Source organism: Ictalurus punctatus, chromosome 2, assembly GCF_001660625.3.
Source record: "Ictalurus punctatus breed USDA103 chromosome 2, Coco_2.0, whole genome shotgun sequence".
Lineage (NCBI taxonomy): Eukaryota > Metazoa > Chordata > Actinopteri > Siluriformes > Ictaluridae > Ictalurus > Ictalurus punctatus.
The window spans coordinates 13,795,771-13,813,290 of record NC_030417.2 but is presented as its reverse complement, the minus strand read 5'-3'; the positions used below and the strand labels follow the sequence as shown (position 1 = coordinate 13,813,290).

General features: G+C 38.7%; 1 protein-coding gene across 1 annotated transcript in view; it reads left to right on the top strand.

The window, feature by feature from the left end:
• Nucleotides 1-17,520, top strand: part of itga3a (integrin, alpha 3a) — a 58,083-nt gene that overhangs the window by 8,757 nt on the left and 31,806 nt on the right. Inside the window, exons 2-6 of the mRNA XM_017452722.3 lie at nt 11,675-11,802; nt 12,666-12,751; nt 13,879-14,125; nt 14,971-15,063; nt 15,368-15,590. Coding sequence (XP_017308211.1) covers nt 11,675-11,802; nt 12,666-12,751; nt 13,879-14,125; nt 14,971-15,063; nt 15,368-15,590 — 777 coding nt within the window. The remainder of the gene's footprint in view (nt 1-11,674; nt 11,803-12,665; nt 12,752-13,878; nt 14,126-14,970; nt 15,064-15,367; nt 15,591-17,520) is intronic.

Genomic DNA, 17,520 nt, shown 5'->3' with positions numbered 1-17,520 from the left:
TTCCTTCGCAGATGTTTAGTGGGAAATTAATCCGATTAAATCAGTCGCATATAGTTGCAATTAATATAATCCACAGCGTTCTACTCTGGGGGGCATTGTTTGTGAACTTTATTTGCATATTCATTTGTAGAACGTTAAACTGATTTAATTGTGAATATCATGGATGGGTTGTTTACAGTATTTCTTATTTTGTGTCGGGTTTAAGGCCTGAAACTATTGTATTGTGAAATGTTTCAGGACCAAGTGTTTCAGTAAAGGTATTCCTGGTTCACACTAGGTTTGTGTTTCTCAGTCAGGTGTTTTGTGTGTGTGTGTGTGTGTGTGTGTGTGCATGCAGATTAGTTAAGTAGCCATGCTGGTTTATGGGCTCAGTTTAGTCCTTATGAAAGCTCATGTAAGTGCATGTATCCACTTGAGTTCTACTTCTGATTGCAACCATTTAAGGTGTTAGTGGCCATTATGTAGTAATGATGATAAATGATTTGCAAAATCAGACATTTCCAAATTTCAAATAATAAATAACCTTTAGTGTGTTTTTTTCCCCACATTTTTGAGATTTAATCTTTCTTGCATGAAATAGATAAGTAAAATTAACTTAAAAGAAGTGTGTGTGTGTGTGTGTGTGTGTGTGTGTGTGTGGGAGGGGGGGTGGTTGGTGGTGGTTGTGATTTACTTGTTTAATTTGTATAATAGTTAACCATTTCATTCAAGGTTGAGTGACATGTACTAATAAAAAAGAAAATGGATAGTAAAATGTATGTACATTTTTAACTAGAATAATTCTCCTTGCCAGAATTACCATAAACCTTACTTAAAAATATGCTTAGTTAAATTTACTGTAGCTTTTACTGTATATGCAGTAAATGTTACCACAGTTTGAGATGTCCAAAACCTTGCTAGCAAAATGTGATTTTCTCACACTGCAACTATCAGGCACTGATCAAGTTACTGAATAGTTACGTATTGTAGGAAGTAGTCATAAGCCGAATAAATTCAGCGTTATGATCAGATACTGGCTCCATCACTTAGACATTAAAACAGGCACTGTGTACAGGTGACAAACAGTTTTAAAATTTTTAGCTCAAGTGATGAGACAGAGGCTGATGTGAATGATGCTGATAAGCAAAGTGAGAATTTATTTTCCATGGTAAACTTAGGTTAGATAAAATTAGGTTGTAAATATGGCTGCAACTAATGATTATTTTCATAATCAATTAGTTGGGCGATTATTATTATTATGATGATTCTTTTCGATTAATCGATTAATTGGACAGGGGGCAAACTTTCAGTGCATTTTTTCATTTATTTAAAATAAAATCCACAAACTGAGTGTTACAAATATAAACTTCAGACTAAAATTTTACACAACTGTTTGTCAAATTATATAAGACTGAAAAGAACCCAATACACTCACACACACACACACACACACACACACACACACACACACACACACACACACACACACACACACAGAGCAGAATATATATTATTCATTTAGGACTGGAGTTCAGTTAATTGATTTTTGTGCATCAATAAAAAGTAATGCATAAATACTTATATATAATATAAACTTTTTAACTTTTTATAAAAGGTAACGTTGACTCTGGGTATCTGCTAAAGCTAGCGCTGTCACATTACGTGTGTATGATGTCATGCGCCGTTGACTAGGAAGTGGCTTGTACTTCCGGTTAGTAAAAAAAACCTGCTAGTGTTCCATTTGAAATTATATTACCTTTCTAAAATTCATACACTAGACGGTAGAGTACATAATGCATAGTGCAAGTGTAAAGTACATCATTTGAGACACAACTTTAGTATTTACTCTCCGATTCGTGTTTTCGGAAGAGAAGTAACAGTGAGTAAACGTGCCCCGTACCACGCGCATACCAACTAATCGATAATGAGATTTGTTGTCAACGATTTTCATAATCGATTATTATCGATTAGTTTTTGCAGCTTTAGTTGTAAATATAGAGGTAGATGCAGCGTCTTTCAGTGGAGTCTGGTTGAAATCTATAAAAGTCATTTTTCAGTTTTGTAGGTAGGCAGATTCGATCATGCTAGAACTTTACTTCTGACTGAGATTCACACACATTGGAAACATAGTTCAGTTCAGGAAATCTTGCAGGTTTAAGAGCTGTATAGTAGAAAATGTCAAAATATTCCACATGAAGGGTTTTCCAAGGCACACATACACACCCATCATTATCATGATAAACTATGCCATAATATACTGTTTTCCCCCAGAGATATCTTATTATTATAATTGTGATATTTTTACTTATCTTTATCTTAGATTATCTTTAGATTATATAAATTTATTATCTTTCAACTGGATGGAGGCTGTAACAATGCCTGGTAATTGACATTGACATTGACAATGCTTGGTAATGTTAATGATACATAAATGTTCACATCTGCACCAAATTTTGAATTCTTGTGAATTACAGTTTTACAGTGTGTATGTGTGTGTAAATACTCTTTCAAATATAGAATTGTTTTCAGATTTCTTTAGCTAAAATCAGGTTGTTTACTTGCTTTATGTGACAGTTCAGTTCAGCTTTATTGTGATCATTCCATTACAGTATAATGAAAAAAAAAAAATAATGAAAAAAACAACATAAAAAAACCCGAATTGAATATAACTGCTGCCTCCTCTGTATTTGATACACACACCACACATACGGTGTTGATAATAATGATAAGTGAGAAACCAGACCCTGTGAAGGAAACATGCATACCTCTGTGTGTGTGTGTGTGTGTGTGTGTGTGTGTGTGTGTGTGTGTGTGTGTGAGAGAGAGAGTATGAATATGTACAAAACGCTCATTGTGTATTTTCTTCTTATTTATTGCTATTATTTTATCTTAAATTATAATTTTTTTAATTGCGTATGAATGTGTGTAAAAGTGTATGTCTGTAATTTAATGTTAGCAATCCTTTGGCAATGTAAAGCCTATTACCATGCCAATAAAGTTACTTGAATTTTGAAACTTGAGAGAGGAAGCGAGCGTGAGAGAGTGAGAGAGAGATAGAGAGCTGGTTCACACAAAACCTGCAAATATTTTGCAGGACTGAACGAGTCAAGTCTGTGTAAGGTGCAACGTGAAGACATTTAGGGCTTTTTTTGTCCCTGGAGTGAACTCATACAGACGAAGTGACTCAGACTCATTCGGTGTGGGTTTGGTTTTATATATATATATATATCAACCAGAACTTCCTGTGTCTGTCTGTGTGTGTGTCCGTGCACCCATCTGGGTGTGCATTTGCAAAGACTTTCAGAGATGTTATCATTCAATTGAGACACAGTCGCTCAGACAGACAGCATCAGTGAAAGATGAAAGCCACCAAGACCATTAAATACCAATAAAATGATTATTATCTAATTTATGATATTGCAATTTTGTGTAAACAAGGTTTTGTTAATCTGGACTGGAGTTGAAATCCGAGAAGCCTTTAACATCATGGGACCCTGCTGCAAAACATTTAGGAACTTGGGAATGAGGGAGGCTTATTATTTTTCCCTTACCTGTATTATTACACTTGTGCATTTCAGGAATGGGGATCAGTCAGGCAGGCGGTATGGGGGAAAAAAAATTCATCTTATGAGCCAACTGGCAAAAATGTGAAAAATTTGGGCAGCAGTCTGGAGTCCATAACTGAATCTCAGATATTCATTTATTAAGCTTTAACTGAGATACAGCATCATCAATAACAGTCTGTCCTCATGTGCACATTAAAATGTGTGAGAGAAGAGGAGTGATGAGTAGAAAAAAAGCAGACGTGGGTGATAAGCAAGACAGTGAGTGAAGGAATGCCCTTGATTTTGAACACACAAACACACACACACACACACACACACACACACACACACACACACACACACACACACACACGTTTGCCTCTTTATTCTTGATGACCTTCCTTTGAAATATTTATTCATGCATCTATTTAATGCTATGCCTACACCTAAACCTTATACTATCCTTAAACTCAGTAACTAAAAGGATGACTTTTGGCTCTTTTTCCTTTGCCACAAGCCTTCTTCCTTATGAGGACCAGTCAAATATATTTCTATTCTCATGGGGATATTTGATCCCCCAAAAAAGATTCCCCCCATTTTTAATACAATGAGTCTATAGTCTGAAAACCATGGATATGATTTCATTTTCAGTCATGAGCCAAGCAAAAGTGACCATGAAAATGACATGCAAATGAATCATATAATGCAAATACGGTATCTTATTATGAATATTCCTTTCAGGAATCGTTCATCTTCAGTAACCTTTTTATCCTGCACAGAGTCCAGTGGATCTGGAGTCTATCCTAGGAACATTAGGTGTAGCAGTGCAAGGATACACCCTGGACTGTGTGTTTGATTGCAGGGCATCAAACACACAGTCATATTCCAGTTCGTACAGGATTTCACTGAGTTTTATTTGTGATTGTTGCTGCCAAAAATGCTTAAATTTGCTGCGGCTTTTAAAAAAAAAATTCTGCTTTGTTGTGGAAAACTACTTGAATTGGCAAAATTGCAATTGCACAAAAATTGCACGATCTTTCACAGTGATGTTTGTTGTTAAATGAGACCTTTTAGGTGTACTCATAGTTGACGCACGTAAATCGAAGAGGGCTTTGGCTGAATGCACACTTTGATGATGTCAAATGACACGTCTAGGCCCAGATCTGCTGTAGTATCTGTGGTAATTTTGAAAAGCTCCTCCAAATATTACTTGATTTTTCATTAATTTCTGCGATCACAATATCCTTTAGGGACTGATAGTCGCGTTCACACCTAGCAGTAACTACTAATACAGTTCAGCTATCAGTTCAGCTTGTTTGCTGCTTCTCTAAAGGATCACGGGGCTTTTTTAATAGGAGATTTGATTATGTAAGGAATAAAACACTTAGGAATTTGCTGTTATAGAAAAATAGTCAACAACAGTGTGGTGTGATATGACCCGACATGAAGCAGAGTTACAGTACTGGGATTACCCTGAATTAAACTTTTATTTTTTATTTTTACAGTAACTGCATGCCTCAAGGTGTTTTCTTCCTCTTATAAATTTGCCAACAATTTTTAATTTATTAATGAAACACACATTGTACTTTTAACCATTCATGGTTGTATTTAATATTGTGGACAGTCTGTTAGACAAATTAGTTCATTTTATCATTCCCTCACCAGCCTTTCTATTTTCTGTCACCTGAAATTCCATCCATCCATTTTCCATACCGCTTATCCTTCACAGGGTCGGGGGAACCTGGAGCCTATCCCAGGGAATTCGGAGCACAGGCAGGGGTGCCAACCCATTGCATGGCACAGTCACACACATTCCACACTTATTCACACACTACAGACAATTTGGACATGCTAATCAGTCTATAATGCAGGTCTTTGGACTGATGGAGTTGGAAATCGAATCCCCAACCCTGGAGGTGCCAGGCAAACGCACTAACTACTAAACCACCATGCACCCATCTCTCAGCATGTGTGTTTGTGTGCATGTGTGTGTTCATGCTGTACTGTAGCATCATGCAAATGGTAAATGGTCTGCACTTATATAGCGCTTTTATCCAAAGCACTTTACACTGTGTACTCACACACACTCAAACACACTCACACACACTCACACACCAATATTAGCAGAGCTGCCATGCAAGGCGCTAACTTGCCATCGGGAGCAACTTAGGGTTCAGTGTCTTGCCAAGGACACTTTGGTATGTGGAGTCACGTGGGCCAGGAATCAAACAGCCAACCCTTCGATTAGTGGACAGCCCGCTCTACCACCTGAGCTACAGCTGGTTTACAGCTGGTTTATGTATATGGGTATGTTTATCTGCTCAAATCTGTGTATGCTGTGTTTTATTCCTCTCTACCTGCCTGAACATGACTGTGGTTAATCTGCTTAAAAGACACTCTTTTGTGTTTCTGCATTCTCTTTCTGCTTTTAGTGATGTGTACTGAAAGGGCAGGGCTTCTGTTGTGTGCTGAGACTTATAATGAAAAGTGCTGATGTACACCCAAACACATAGACTCACACACACATGAAGTACGGATGTATTCCAATACATTCCAATACTGTAACCAACACTTGCCTTGTTACTTTACCATGGTTAAGTCCTTTTGTCCACCATACATAATTTCCATTACTGTATCAGCTTAAGTGAATATAAACATTCAGCGTACCCACAATTTGTCTTACTTTTTTCTGTTCAAAATCAGCAAATCATTCATTCATTCATTCACTCATCTTCCATAACCACTTTATAGTGGTCAGGGTTGCAGTGGGTCTGGAGCTTATACCAGGAACACTGGGCATGAGGCTGGATTACACCCTCGATGGAACACCATGGGACGCACACACACACTGACACACTCATTTATACCTAGAACAATTTAGCATAGTCAATCCACCTTGCAGCATGTTTTTGTTACATGGGAGGAAACAGGGAACACAGAAGAAACCCAGGCAGACACATAGAAAATGTGAAACTCCACACAGACAGTAACCCAAGTTCAGGATCGAACCTACTGTAGAGCTGTGAAGTGACAAAAGCTACCATTGTGCAACTGTGATGCCTAATGGAAAATAAATAATTTCAATAGTTGCTAGGCTTAGATATGATTGTGTTTTTTGTGTGGATGAGAAAAATCCATATAAATTCCATGAAGTTAAGTCCTTCATTAATTTTGATGCAGCGTTGTCCATTCTGATGGCCATGTGTCTTCCACTCATGGTAAACAGAATTACAGGATCACCTTGTCTGTGAAGAACACAGCAATGCTTCTTCAAATTTGTCTAAAGTAAGGGGAAGACAGCTGTTTGCATGTTAAATTCTGAATGGGACAGACCTTATCCGCTCTGCATAGCCAGCCCCCTTCAGCATGAAACAGCATGAATGAATTTTGTTACATTTACCCATGCCATTAATATTCCTCTCAGAACAACTCACAATTAGAGCTCAAACGAACATGGAGTGATGAACAGGCCACGTGTTTGGGAAAAGCAAGTCTAGCTTTTAGTTATTTTGCACCCAAGCAGTGGGTGTAAAATACAATTAGTGAAGGCAGGATACAAGTGCATAAATTAAGCATGTGTTTTATTATGGGAAATTCCAAGAATTGTAGTCAGTGTCAATAGCATGAGATTAAACACAGCCAGGATGAACACAGGAGGGAAGGAATCCATAATCAGAACTAAAGAAAACAGACAAGGGTCAAAACCAGAATGTACAACAAGAAACAAACAACAGGGACCATGGAAGAATAAGGGTTGGACTTAACAGGATAATGGACGACAAGAGTTCACAAGGAGAAACAGAAATAACAGGGAAGAAATAACCAAGCTAATCAATTTGAGACAAAGATGAATACATTAGGGGAAACTTACCAACTGGAAGTGAATTTGGGGATCTTGTCATTGAAAATGTGAGAACGATACTGTATCTGGGGGTCCCAATGTTGATTCTACTGAACCTATGGAATCAGTGAACCTTAGGGCCAGTGGTTGGGTCCTCTGTGGAATGTTCTCCTCAGTATTAAGCTTAGACACAGACTAACAGACACGTTTTGTTGTTGGGTTTTGTTGTATAGTGTGTTAACCCTGTTGGCATTGGTTGGCATTTGTTTTCACCCACTGAACTTGTTCAATTGACTTGTGCAATGATGATGAGGCAAGTGCCCATGCGCTAGGTGCTAGGCGTGATAAATTGTCAGAGATGCCATTTCACCTGGTGAATGCCTAAAGATTACACTTCGCTTCTTGGCAACAGTTAATAATCAGTGAATAATCCTCAGTTCAGGTGAGAGCATGGAGTTTGATTTTATTCAGGGCTTTGAAAATTAACGATCAAATCATGTTGGATGTACAAAAACAAATTGTGTTAATGTAACTTGATTCAATTGTGTGGAACCGATGTATGCATTTTAATTCAGTAAATTCAATGAGCTTTTTTTCCCCATTGAATCTTCCATTAATGATTTGTCCTTGTATTATGTAAAGCCTAAAAAATGTTTGGTTGTGTCTGCTGGGGCATTGTGAACATGACAGTTGTGTTTCCCAACATTCTAAATCCAACTTTTAAAAGTTGTTGTTTGTCTGCGTTGTTCGGCGTCTGTCAGTGCAGTGTGAAGTAGGCTTTACAGTTATCACAATATCTGAATTATGACTTCAATAACAATACAAGGTGTATTGGAACCAAAGTGATACTTTGGTTTAAATTAAAATAAACGCACACTAGTCATTGAACACCCAAAATTAAGATACATGAGTACTGGGTACTGTAGCTTTGAAGCATGTGTTAAGAATGTAGGACATTTCAGGTGAATCTGCATGTTGATGCTTGTGTTGTTTTCCTGTACGATCATTTACAGTAATGCCTCACTTAGCGCTTCCTTTGAAAACTTCATAAGCCCCCCTGTGTACAGCTGTCTAATGTATGTCTTATCTATGGAGCGATGCTTGTCAGTCAGATCTTTATCCATGTTTGCTGGTTGCATGCTGGGGTGGCTTGGTTCAGGTGGTAGAGCAGGTTGTCCACTAATCGTAGGCGTAGGGTTGGGGTTCGATTCCACATTCCACATGACTCCACATGCCGAAGTGTCCTTGGGCAAGACACTGAACCCCAAGTTGTTCATGATGGCAAATTAGCGCCTTGTATGGCAGCTCTGCTACCACTGGTGTGAGTGAGTGGGTGAATGAGACACAGTATAAAGCGCAATATAAGTGCAGACCATTTACCATTTGCTTGTTTATTGTCTGGTCGACTGCAAGGTAAATATACCCATAGCTTGCTTCTTCTTTAGCCATGCACTTGAGTCTTGCCCAACCAAGTCAAAATGTCATGCACTATTCGATTCACCAAAAGACAAAACACAATGTCATTTTACTTCTGGTTTATTGAAATACAGCATATAAGTATCTAATGTACCCATTTATCATGAAAGTTTGATACCTCATGAATCTCTACCTGACATGTCACATGAGTGCCAGCCTCCTCGGATAAATAAAATTCCTTCTTATCAGTAGAGGACGAGGCTCCTGCTTTAACATGTTAGAACCCAGGGAGGTAAGAAATTATATATTTGGAGAAGAATGAAGAAGAGGGGGTCCACAAGCAAGTCTTTTCACTGTCTTGATATATTCATGATATACTCTGATGTGTCTGAGAATTACAAATGTTTTTCTGTGCACGATCCAACATGTATGTCCAGTCCTCCAAAGCTAACTGGACCACCAACAGCTCATATTTCCACACAACACATATCAGTTGTTTCAGTTGATGATAATGTACAGAGTTAGCTTTCTGCTGAACTCCCACGCCAGTCTCTGGGCCAGTAGGCGGTAGATGGATGACTGAAAAAACCTTGTCAGGAGTAGCGGTAGGCAGGGATGTGACAGATTGACTTAGTTATGGAAGGAAAACCTGTTGTTGTTCATTTGCTTTACTCAGAAAACAGAGTGCCCTGAATTACATTAAACCTTAAACTCAAGAGAAGACAGAAAGAGGCATGACTTTCACTTCTCCTTCTCTCTGGTCCTCTCCTGCACCACTTGTCTCTCTCTCTCTCTCCTCTCCTTCCACATGTCTACTCTTCTGTGTTTGTCCTCAATGTCTTTATCAGCTCTACGTAATCCCAATGTGAGCTGAATATCAATCAGAGTGGAATAAAATGGTAAGCATGTGTCAGAAAGACAAACAGGCAGACCAGATAGATAGAGAGAAAGACAGGCAGACACACACAAGTATTAATGTCACATTACACCTCTGAGGTTGCAGTGTGGTTTTGAGCAGAAGTGAAAACTTCTGTTTTCACGTTTCCTGTCATGTTTTGTTTTCATCATCCATATGCTGTCATGTGTGTTTTAGTTTGATTTTGTGTCTTGTATGTCATTGGTATATTGCTCTATTGTATTGTCAGACCTTTTAATAAAGCATTAAGTCCGAGTCTTGTTTTCCTTGTTTTTCAGTTTTTTCCAGGTTGACACTCGTTTGTTTTTTGTTTTTTGTTGTTGTTGTTTTTTTGTAATGTGCATTTGCCCTTTTTGATGCTGCATGTCTGTGATTTAACCCATACCTGGAACTGTCGCGTTGCACTCTCCTCTCAGCATAAAACATTATTTCTCAAAACATTACACTATTCCGGTTTGAGGGGGCACGGTGAGTTAGTGGTTAGCATGTTTGCTTCGCAACTCCGGGGTTGGGGATTTGATTCCCACCTCCGCCTGTGCTTCGGGGATTTCCTCCGGGTACTCCAGTTTCCTCCCTCAGTTCAAAAACATGCATTGTAGGCTGATTGGCATCTCTAAATTCTCTGTAGTGTGTGAATGTGTGGGTGATTGTGCCCTGCGATGGGTTGGCATCCCATGCAGCGTGTCCCCTGCCTTGTGCCTCGAGTCCCCTGGGATAGGCTCCTGGCTCCCCTTCGACCCTTGTATAAGCAGTACAGAAAATGGACGCATGGATGGATAGTCCAGTTTGTTTGATTACCTTTGTTGAGAAGCACACATGCTATGGAGCCGTAAAGGACAGTTGAGAAACTTTATCTGCCCTAACTAGGCTGCGTGTTGAATCATATATCTGATTATGTGCACATGCCTAAATCTAAACTTGCCATGAATAATCCAATCAGAGCAACAAGCATCGGTTCAGACACAGAATCACTGAGCAATGATGGTGTGAAGCCGTAACTTGTCTCTAACTACAGCTGATATGAATCAGACTGAATCACACACAGCTATCATTCTTACCATAGTTCAGTCCAGTTAGATGTTTCACATATTAACTTTCTAAACATCTAAGCTAGTGTTAGCTAGCTAACAGATTAACCGATTCAAACGCTGGCATGATGTATACAATTTACAAGCTCAGCGACATTGTACGCAGTTTGTTTACTAATCCGAAAAACCTTCAAGATGCAATCTTTAAGATTCTGAAGCTCTCGGCCAGAAAGGTGTACAAAAGCCTGTGGCTAATGCAATGTCTGAGCTTGAGTACATAAACTGATTCATTCTGTGAGTTCAGTGGAATCTTTAGCCTGAGGAGTGTGAGGGAGTGGTGTATGTGTGTGTGTCTGTGTGTGTGTGTGTGTGTGTGAGGGAATGAAGTGGGTTCACGCGTGTTTATGTCTGCACATGCACAGACACACTCAGAAACGTGCATGCTGTAAAACAAGTCATGCTTCATTTCAAACTCCAACTGAGCAGCTGAGGTCATAAAAAATGAGAAGTCTTTGTGTATGCTAACATTGTTTGAAAATATGATTGTCATAAAAAAAAAGCCCATATATGGAAATGCTCCAATACCCATTTGAGGAGCCATAAAACTCTTGCAGCTTTCTTTTTGGGCTGTGGTTTTCTAGGTAAAGTCATTTAAGGATAAATAAATAATAAACAAACAAACAAACAAACAAACAAATAGATAAATAATAAATAATAAATAAACCTTCACCTCAGAGTTCATTAGAATTCCTTTATGAGTAACCATGCTAACTTTTGATCATTTATATCAGTAGTATTTAAATAGCTTTAACAAAGTTTAATACTTTAGCCGAATTTGTTTTATTGCCCTGGTCTTCCAATACAGTAGTTTTAATCCAATGAGAAAAACCAAAATATTGTTACGTCCTATGAATTTGATGGGTCTCACTTCATTTTTTATTTGCTATAGACTGCTGGTTGGCGCACCACAGGAGAAAGCAGAGTCTAAGTTGCGGGCTAATCAGACGGGAGACATGTATGCTTGTCCAATCACTACAGACCCTAAAGACTGCATACGGACAAACCTGATCACCTCAGGTAATGTACATATACCTTAATCACCATGCCATCACAATTCTGCCTAATCATTTGTTCCCCCATAGCCGCCAAAGAGGTGTTCACTCATTTTAGTTTTATAATATTGAATACCTCAGTTTGTTTCAAGCTCCTAAGTAAGTGAAGAAAATCAGATTATTAGATAAATAAATACTAGAATCAGCTATTTTATAGAAAGCTACAGAAATTAATTTGCTGTAATAATTTGGGATAAAATGAGAAAGAATGTTAACATACCCAAATGCTAGCTAATCCAATAAGCAGACATTATATTTTCTGCAGAATGTATGGTGAAAATGATCACAAATCCTGTAAATTTACACTTCTGATTCAATCAAACACATCTAGCTAGCAACTGATAGCTGAATAACTGCATAGTTAGCTAGTTTAAATGGATAATCACAATAAGCCACAGTACTACTGAGTGAAATTTAAAATTATTAAGCAATGACATATAAGATAGACATTTAAAGGACAGCTTCTTCTTTAATTGTGCAACTAGCTGACTAGGTAAACTTGATAACTAGCTAGCACTTGTCAATGGTTAATTAGCTAACCTTTGTTAGCATAATGAATCAAATCATTTGTATAAAACTGGTACTAACATTTCATGTTGCTAAATCTTGGCTCAAAATGATGACATTTTGTCTTTTAATTGGTATAAATATTGATATAAATATAGAGATAGATATAGATAGTCAGTAAATACTTTGTTAAGCTAGCTAGCCTACAAGTTGAAATGCTGTCATTATACATTTTGCTAGTACTTTCTCAGAATAAAAGTGGACGTAATGATCTTGTGTGTATGCATGCGTGTGCGCATTTGTGTGTGTGTATGTGTGTAGACACTGTGGGTGCAGAGGACGTTATAGAGGGAATGTGGCTCGGTGTGTCCGTAGTCAGTCAAGGGTCTCAGAAAGGGAGAGTGATGGTGAGTATTATCAAGCTACTTCATTCTCTAATTGAGATTTATGCTTGTGTATGCGTCTGTTTACAGGGCTCTCAAGTTTTATCAAAAGTTTGGAGTGAGATTGCATGTATTAGGTGAGGAGCCACTCAAATATTTGCAGCAGTGGCCCCTCGGCCCCACCCAGTTCTCTGAAGTTTTTGCTAGCAGTTCAAAGTTCAACCAGCACAATAGAAATTATAATAATTGGTAAATCTGATAAAAGACAGGCAGATTCATCCAAATAAAATAACTTTTTATATGTATTTCAAAAATACAAATGTATCAAAAATAAAAAGAAATTTGGTCCCAAATGAGCAAACTGAACAGCAGTGCTCAATGTACATACTGTACACATAGAGTAGGATTACAGAACTTGCCCTGAGCATGTATGTGAAGCTGTGTGTGTGTGTGTGTGTGTGTGTGTGAGAGTACATATTGCAGCTTCTGAATGGTGCTTTGTGTTGTAAGTGTTTGTTGCACATTTTGATGCCTTGATAACAGTGGAGGGAGCTCCCACTTAAAGCACTGCAGCTCAAGGCCAGCCTTTTTCACCATCATGATGGATGATAGCGTTCAGTCAAGAGCCAAACTGTTCCTAGTTTTGGTTTTAGCCTACTTCGACTCAAACATACCATTAAACACAGTATCAGCGATTTAACTGGAACTTTAAACTTGCTCACAATTGTAGTTCATAACATATCAAGTAGGGACAGCACTGTAGGTCGACCTACCAGTGCAAAACATATTGGACTAAATAAACAGCAACTTTATGCACAGTGGGGAGTCACAGTTTGGTCGAAGCAAGGAACCATCAAAGGAGGTCACATCTTCATAAATAATTATTGTATATATTCACAGGTTTGTATATTTGCAGATTGCTAGAAATAAGTCTACCTATCTAGTTAGCTGAGTTCCAAATTTACTCACTTTCAGTATCCGCTTTATCCTGATTAGGGTTCCAATGTATTCAGAGCCTATTCTGGGAACACTGGGCATAAGGCAGGAATACGCCCCAGATGGGATTCCAATCCTTTGCAAGGTGCCATGCAAGCACTGTAGATAAATCCTAAACACAAGCATGGTTGTGATGCACTTTAAATCTTGTTTAGGCCTGCGGTCATCGCTACAGCAGGACCATGGACAATGGTGCGAACCTGCGCATGATCGGGAAGTGTTATATCCGGTCGAATGACTTGAGCTATGATGAAGCAAACGATGGCCAGTGGCAGGACCGCCAGGAGGTGTGTAGTCCTAATGGAAACCAAGATATGGAGGGGATGTGTAATATGGGCATCTCTGCCACCATGACAGAAACTGAGGTTATCGCTGGAGCTCCGGGCTGCTACAACTGGCAAGGTCACACCTACACACATAGACAAACAGACACCCAAATATTGTTAATGAATATTCACAAACATATGAGAAAATATTTTTGTCATATGGGGTAATGTCTGAGTGGAGGGGAACAGTAAGAACCTTGATTGTGATTCTGTGATTGTGATTCTGATTGGTCATAATGTTTTGCTGGAAGGTTTACTTTATTGCGGTTGTTCTAATACGTTACAATTTCTATTAGGACAACTTACACAGTGACCAGAAATTGCTCTTTATGTTTGGATGTTGATACCAAGACACTGCTGTAGTATTGTTAGTTTGAGGCCAAATGAATTGCATTAAAAGAGTCAACGCTTTAATCCACCATCACTGGCACTTAATCCATGCACTATATATTTCAGGAGGGCAACCTCAGGTGCTCTTACACGCATTGTATTTCAAAGACGCTGCCTCTCTGTCTGTATGATTGTCTGTATGTTTCTCTCTGTTGGGTGATTGGTGTTTAGTCTGATCTGACTCATATTCAGCTCACAGTGTACTTATAAAGACACCCAGGACAAACATGGACGGATGGACAGAGAGGAGAGGGGGGTGGAGGGGCAGAAGAGAAAGGCAGAGGGAGAGAAGAGAGTCATGGGTGGAGGAAGAGAGCAACAGAGTGAAGGAGAAGTGAAAGTCATCCCTCTCTCTGGTTCAGTTCAGGGTTTAAATGCTAATAAAAATAGATGGAGAGAAGGTAGACTGGAGACGTTAAAATCAGTTGTGCAGTTGTATTGCTTTAAAATCTAATCATGCACACCCCGAGAGGCTATGGGATTTATTATTATTTTTAATTCTCCTCATAAAAATGGCCTTTTGTCCTGCAGGTAATTCATATGTGGTTTATAGGAACCCAGATGACATGTTTGATACCCAGATTATCAAACTTCAAGACATGAGTACTGGAAACATCTACATTGGTAAGAAGTGTGTATTAGTGTCAATTATAGACTAATGTGTCCTGTACTATGGGGTCTGAGTGCACTCCTAAGGGCTGCTTTTATCCTATCAGTCTTTACTAATGTAAGCCCAGTGTGTTCTTGGAGATTGAGAGATGTAACTCATGATGTAACCTATTTGGAACTTTTAAAGATGTAACTTTTTGGCAACTTGCGACCTCCCAAAGATGGGGCGAAAACTTTGCAGTTGTTTTGTCTGTATGTATCTGCTGTTTTGTATGTATGTAATGGCTGTATTGTAAATGTTGTGTATTTTGACATCCAGGCTACTCGGTGGGGAAAGACAATGGAATACTGAGCAAAGATGATGACACAGTTGTGGCTGGAGCACCAAGATACAACAGTAAGGGCGCAGTGATGCTAATGAAAGTCATCACGATTGATGATGGCACTAGAGAGCTGAAGGAATTGAATTTAAAACTAGAGGGTGAACAGGTCGGCTCGTACTTCGGAAACAGCATCGCTATTGTCGACATCAATAATGATGGGTAAGACCAGACAGTTCATGATTGGTCTCTTTTAACACTGACACTATTTTCTGTTTTTGAACACCTCCACTCTTGAGTTAGTGGTTAGCATGTTTGCACCTCTGGTGTTGGGCTTGATTCCTGCCTCCGCCCTGTGTGTGCGGCGTTTGCATGTTCTCCCTGTGCTTTGGCGGTTTCTTCCAGGCACTCCAGTTTCCACCCCCAGTCCCACCCCCCCATTATTGGAGGAGACCAGGTGTAATGATTATCTATCTATCTATCTATCTATATATATATATATATATATATATATATATATATATATATTTATATATACATATATATATGTGTATATATATATATATATATATATATGTATATATGTATATATGTATATAAAACATAATCTATAATCTGTTTTGATACATAGATAGATAGATGGATAGATTTTTTTTGCTTTTGTGTTTTTGTACTTTTTTAAAATTACTTTTCATAACTTTTATGACTTTTATAAAACTATATAATGGACAGGTATGGAGCATGAATGTTTCTGAACACAATAATTACTTTGAACAACAGAAATAGGTTGTAATAACGTGGACTATTTTACATGTAAAACATGTTGCATTCCATTCGTCTTGTTCGGACAAAGGACCTGTCTCATTACTCATGACATTGTAAATTCAATCAGTGGGACACCTGCGCTTGCTTCTTTTCACATTCACATCTATGTCAGCTGCCGTGCGATCAACGGAATGTGCTGCTCCGGCTCTCAGACTCTCACTGAACAGAGCAGATGCAGTGAGAGGTGAGAGTGCAGCAGGAAAGCAAGACCTCACGCTTGCAGGACAGTAATGGCAACATTTGGAAAGTTGCTAAGGTTTGTCCAAAAAGTTGTGTTGTTCATGAACGATTAGGTCATTTTGAACGAATCTTTAATATGACTCGGGAACAACGATTTGTCTCAGAGTGTGATTTGTTAATTTTTGACTGGGCATGTCCCCAGCAACATCCCCATAGGATCTGTACCGGAAACAGTAATGATTAGTTCACGTCTCGAGTCTTCGGGTTCAAGTCGTTCATTCTTTCAGTGATCGCCCCATTGCCGATGCACCATGCAGTACCGGAAACGGGATAAACGAACGACTCGAACCTGAAGACTCAAGAGACGAATTAATCATTTCTGTTTTCGGGGAACAGACGTGACAGGTGTGACGTGACAAAAGAACGACTCGGATTGGCAGATGATATGAACTAACAGACTGCATAGCCTGAAGACCCAGCTAAGCTATTAATTAATAATTTCTGTTTCTCATAATGCGGCCTTGGTTACATTAGCCTATAGTTTATTTTATAGTTTATTAAGTACTAGGTGTGTTGGGGAATTTAACATGTAACATTTTAATTATATTCTGCTGAAATTAATGAAATGACTAGAAAAAAGATTAGTTTCAAAGATTCAAAGATCCGAGTCAGCAAAATGATCGGAACTTCCCATCACTGGCACTGACAGCTAGATAAAAGGCAGGCTAAGCGCCACCTCTCCCCAGCAAAAAGAAAATACAGAGGGAACCTGGGGTTTTTCATTTATGCACATTCTATTTGAAAAGCAATAAAATACGCCGAGTTCCCAAATGATGCCCTATCTGTGTTTTTTTTTCTTTCTTGAAAACAATTTGCACCCCCCTTCCAATCTACCCACCTGGTTGACAACCACTGGTGTAGAACAACCAGACTGAAGCAGCCTGTTGTTTCTGAGCAAACCCTAATGTGGTTTGATTGCTGTGAAGGTGTGCAACAAAATGTTGTGAGAATTGGACACGGTACATATTTTATATGGATGGAGTGGGGTGTCAGAAACTAATATACAGTCTATGTGCTTGTTGAACATGCCATTCCAAAACCATGGCCATTAATATGGAGTTAGTTCCATTGTTGCTCCTGTAACAAC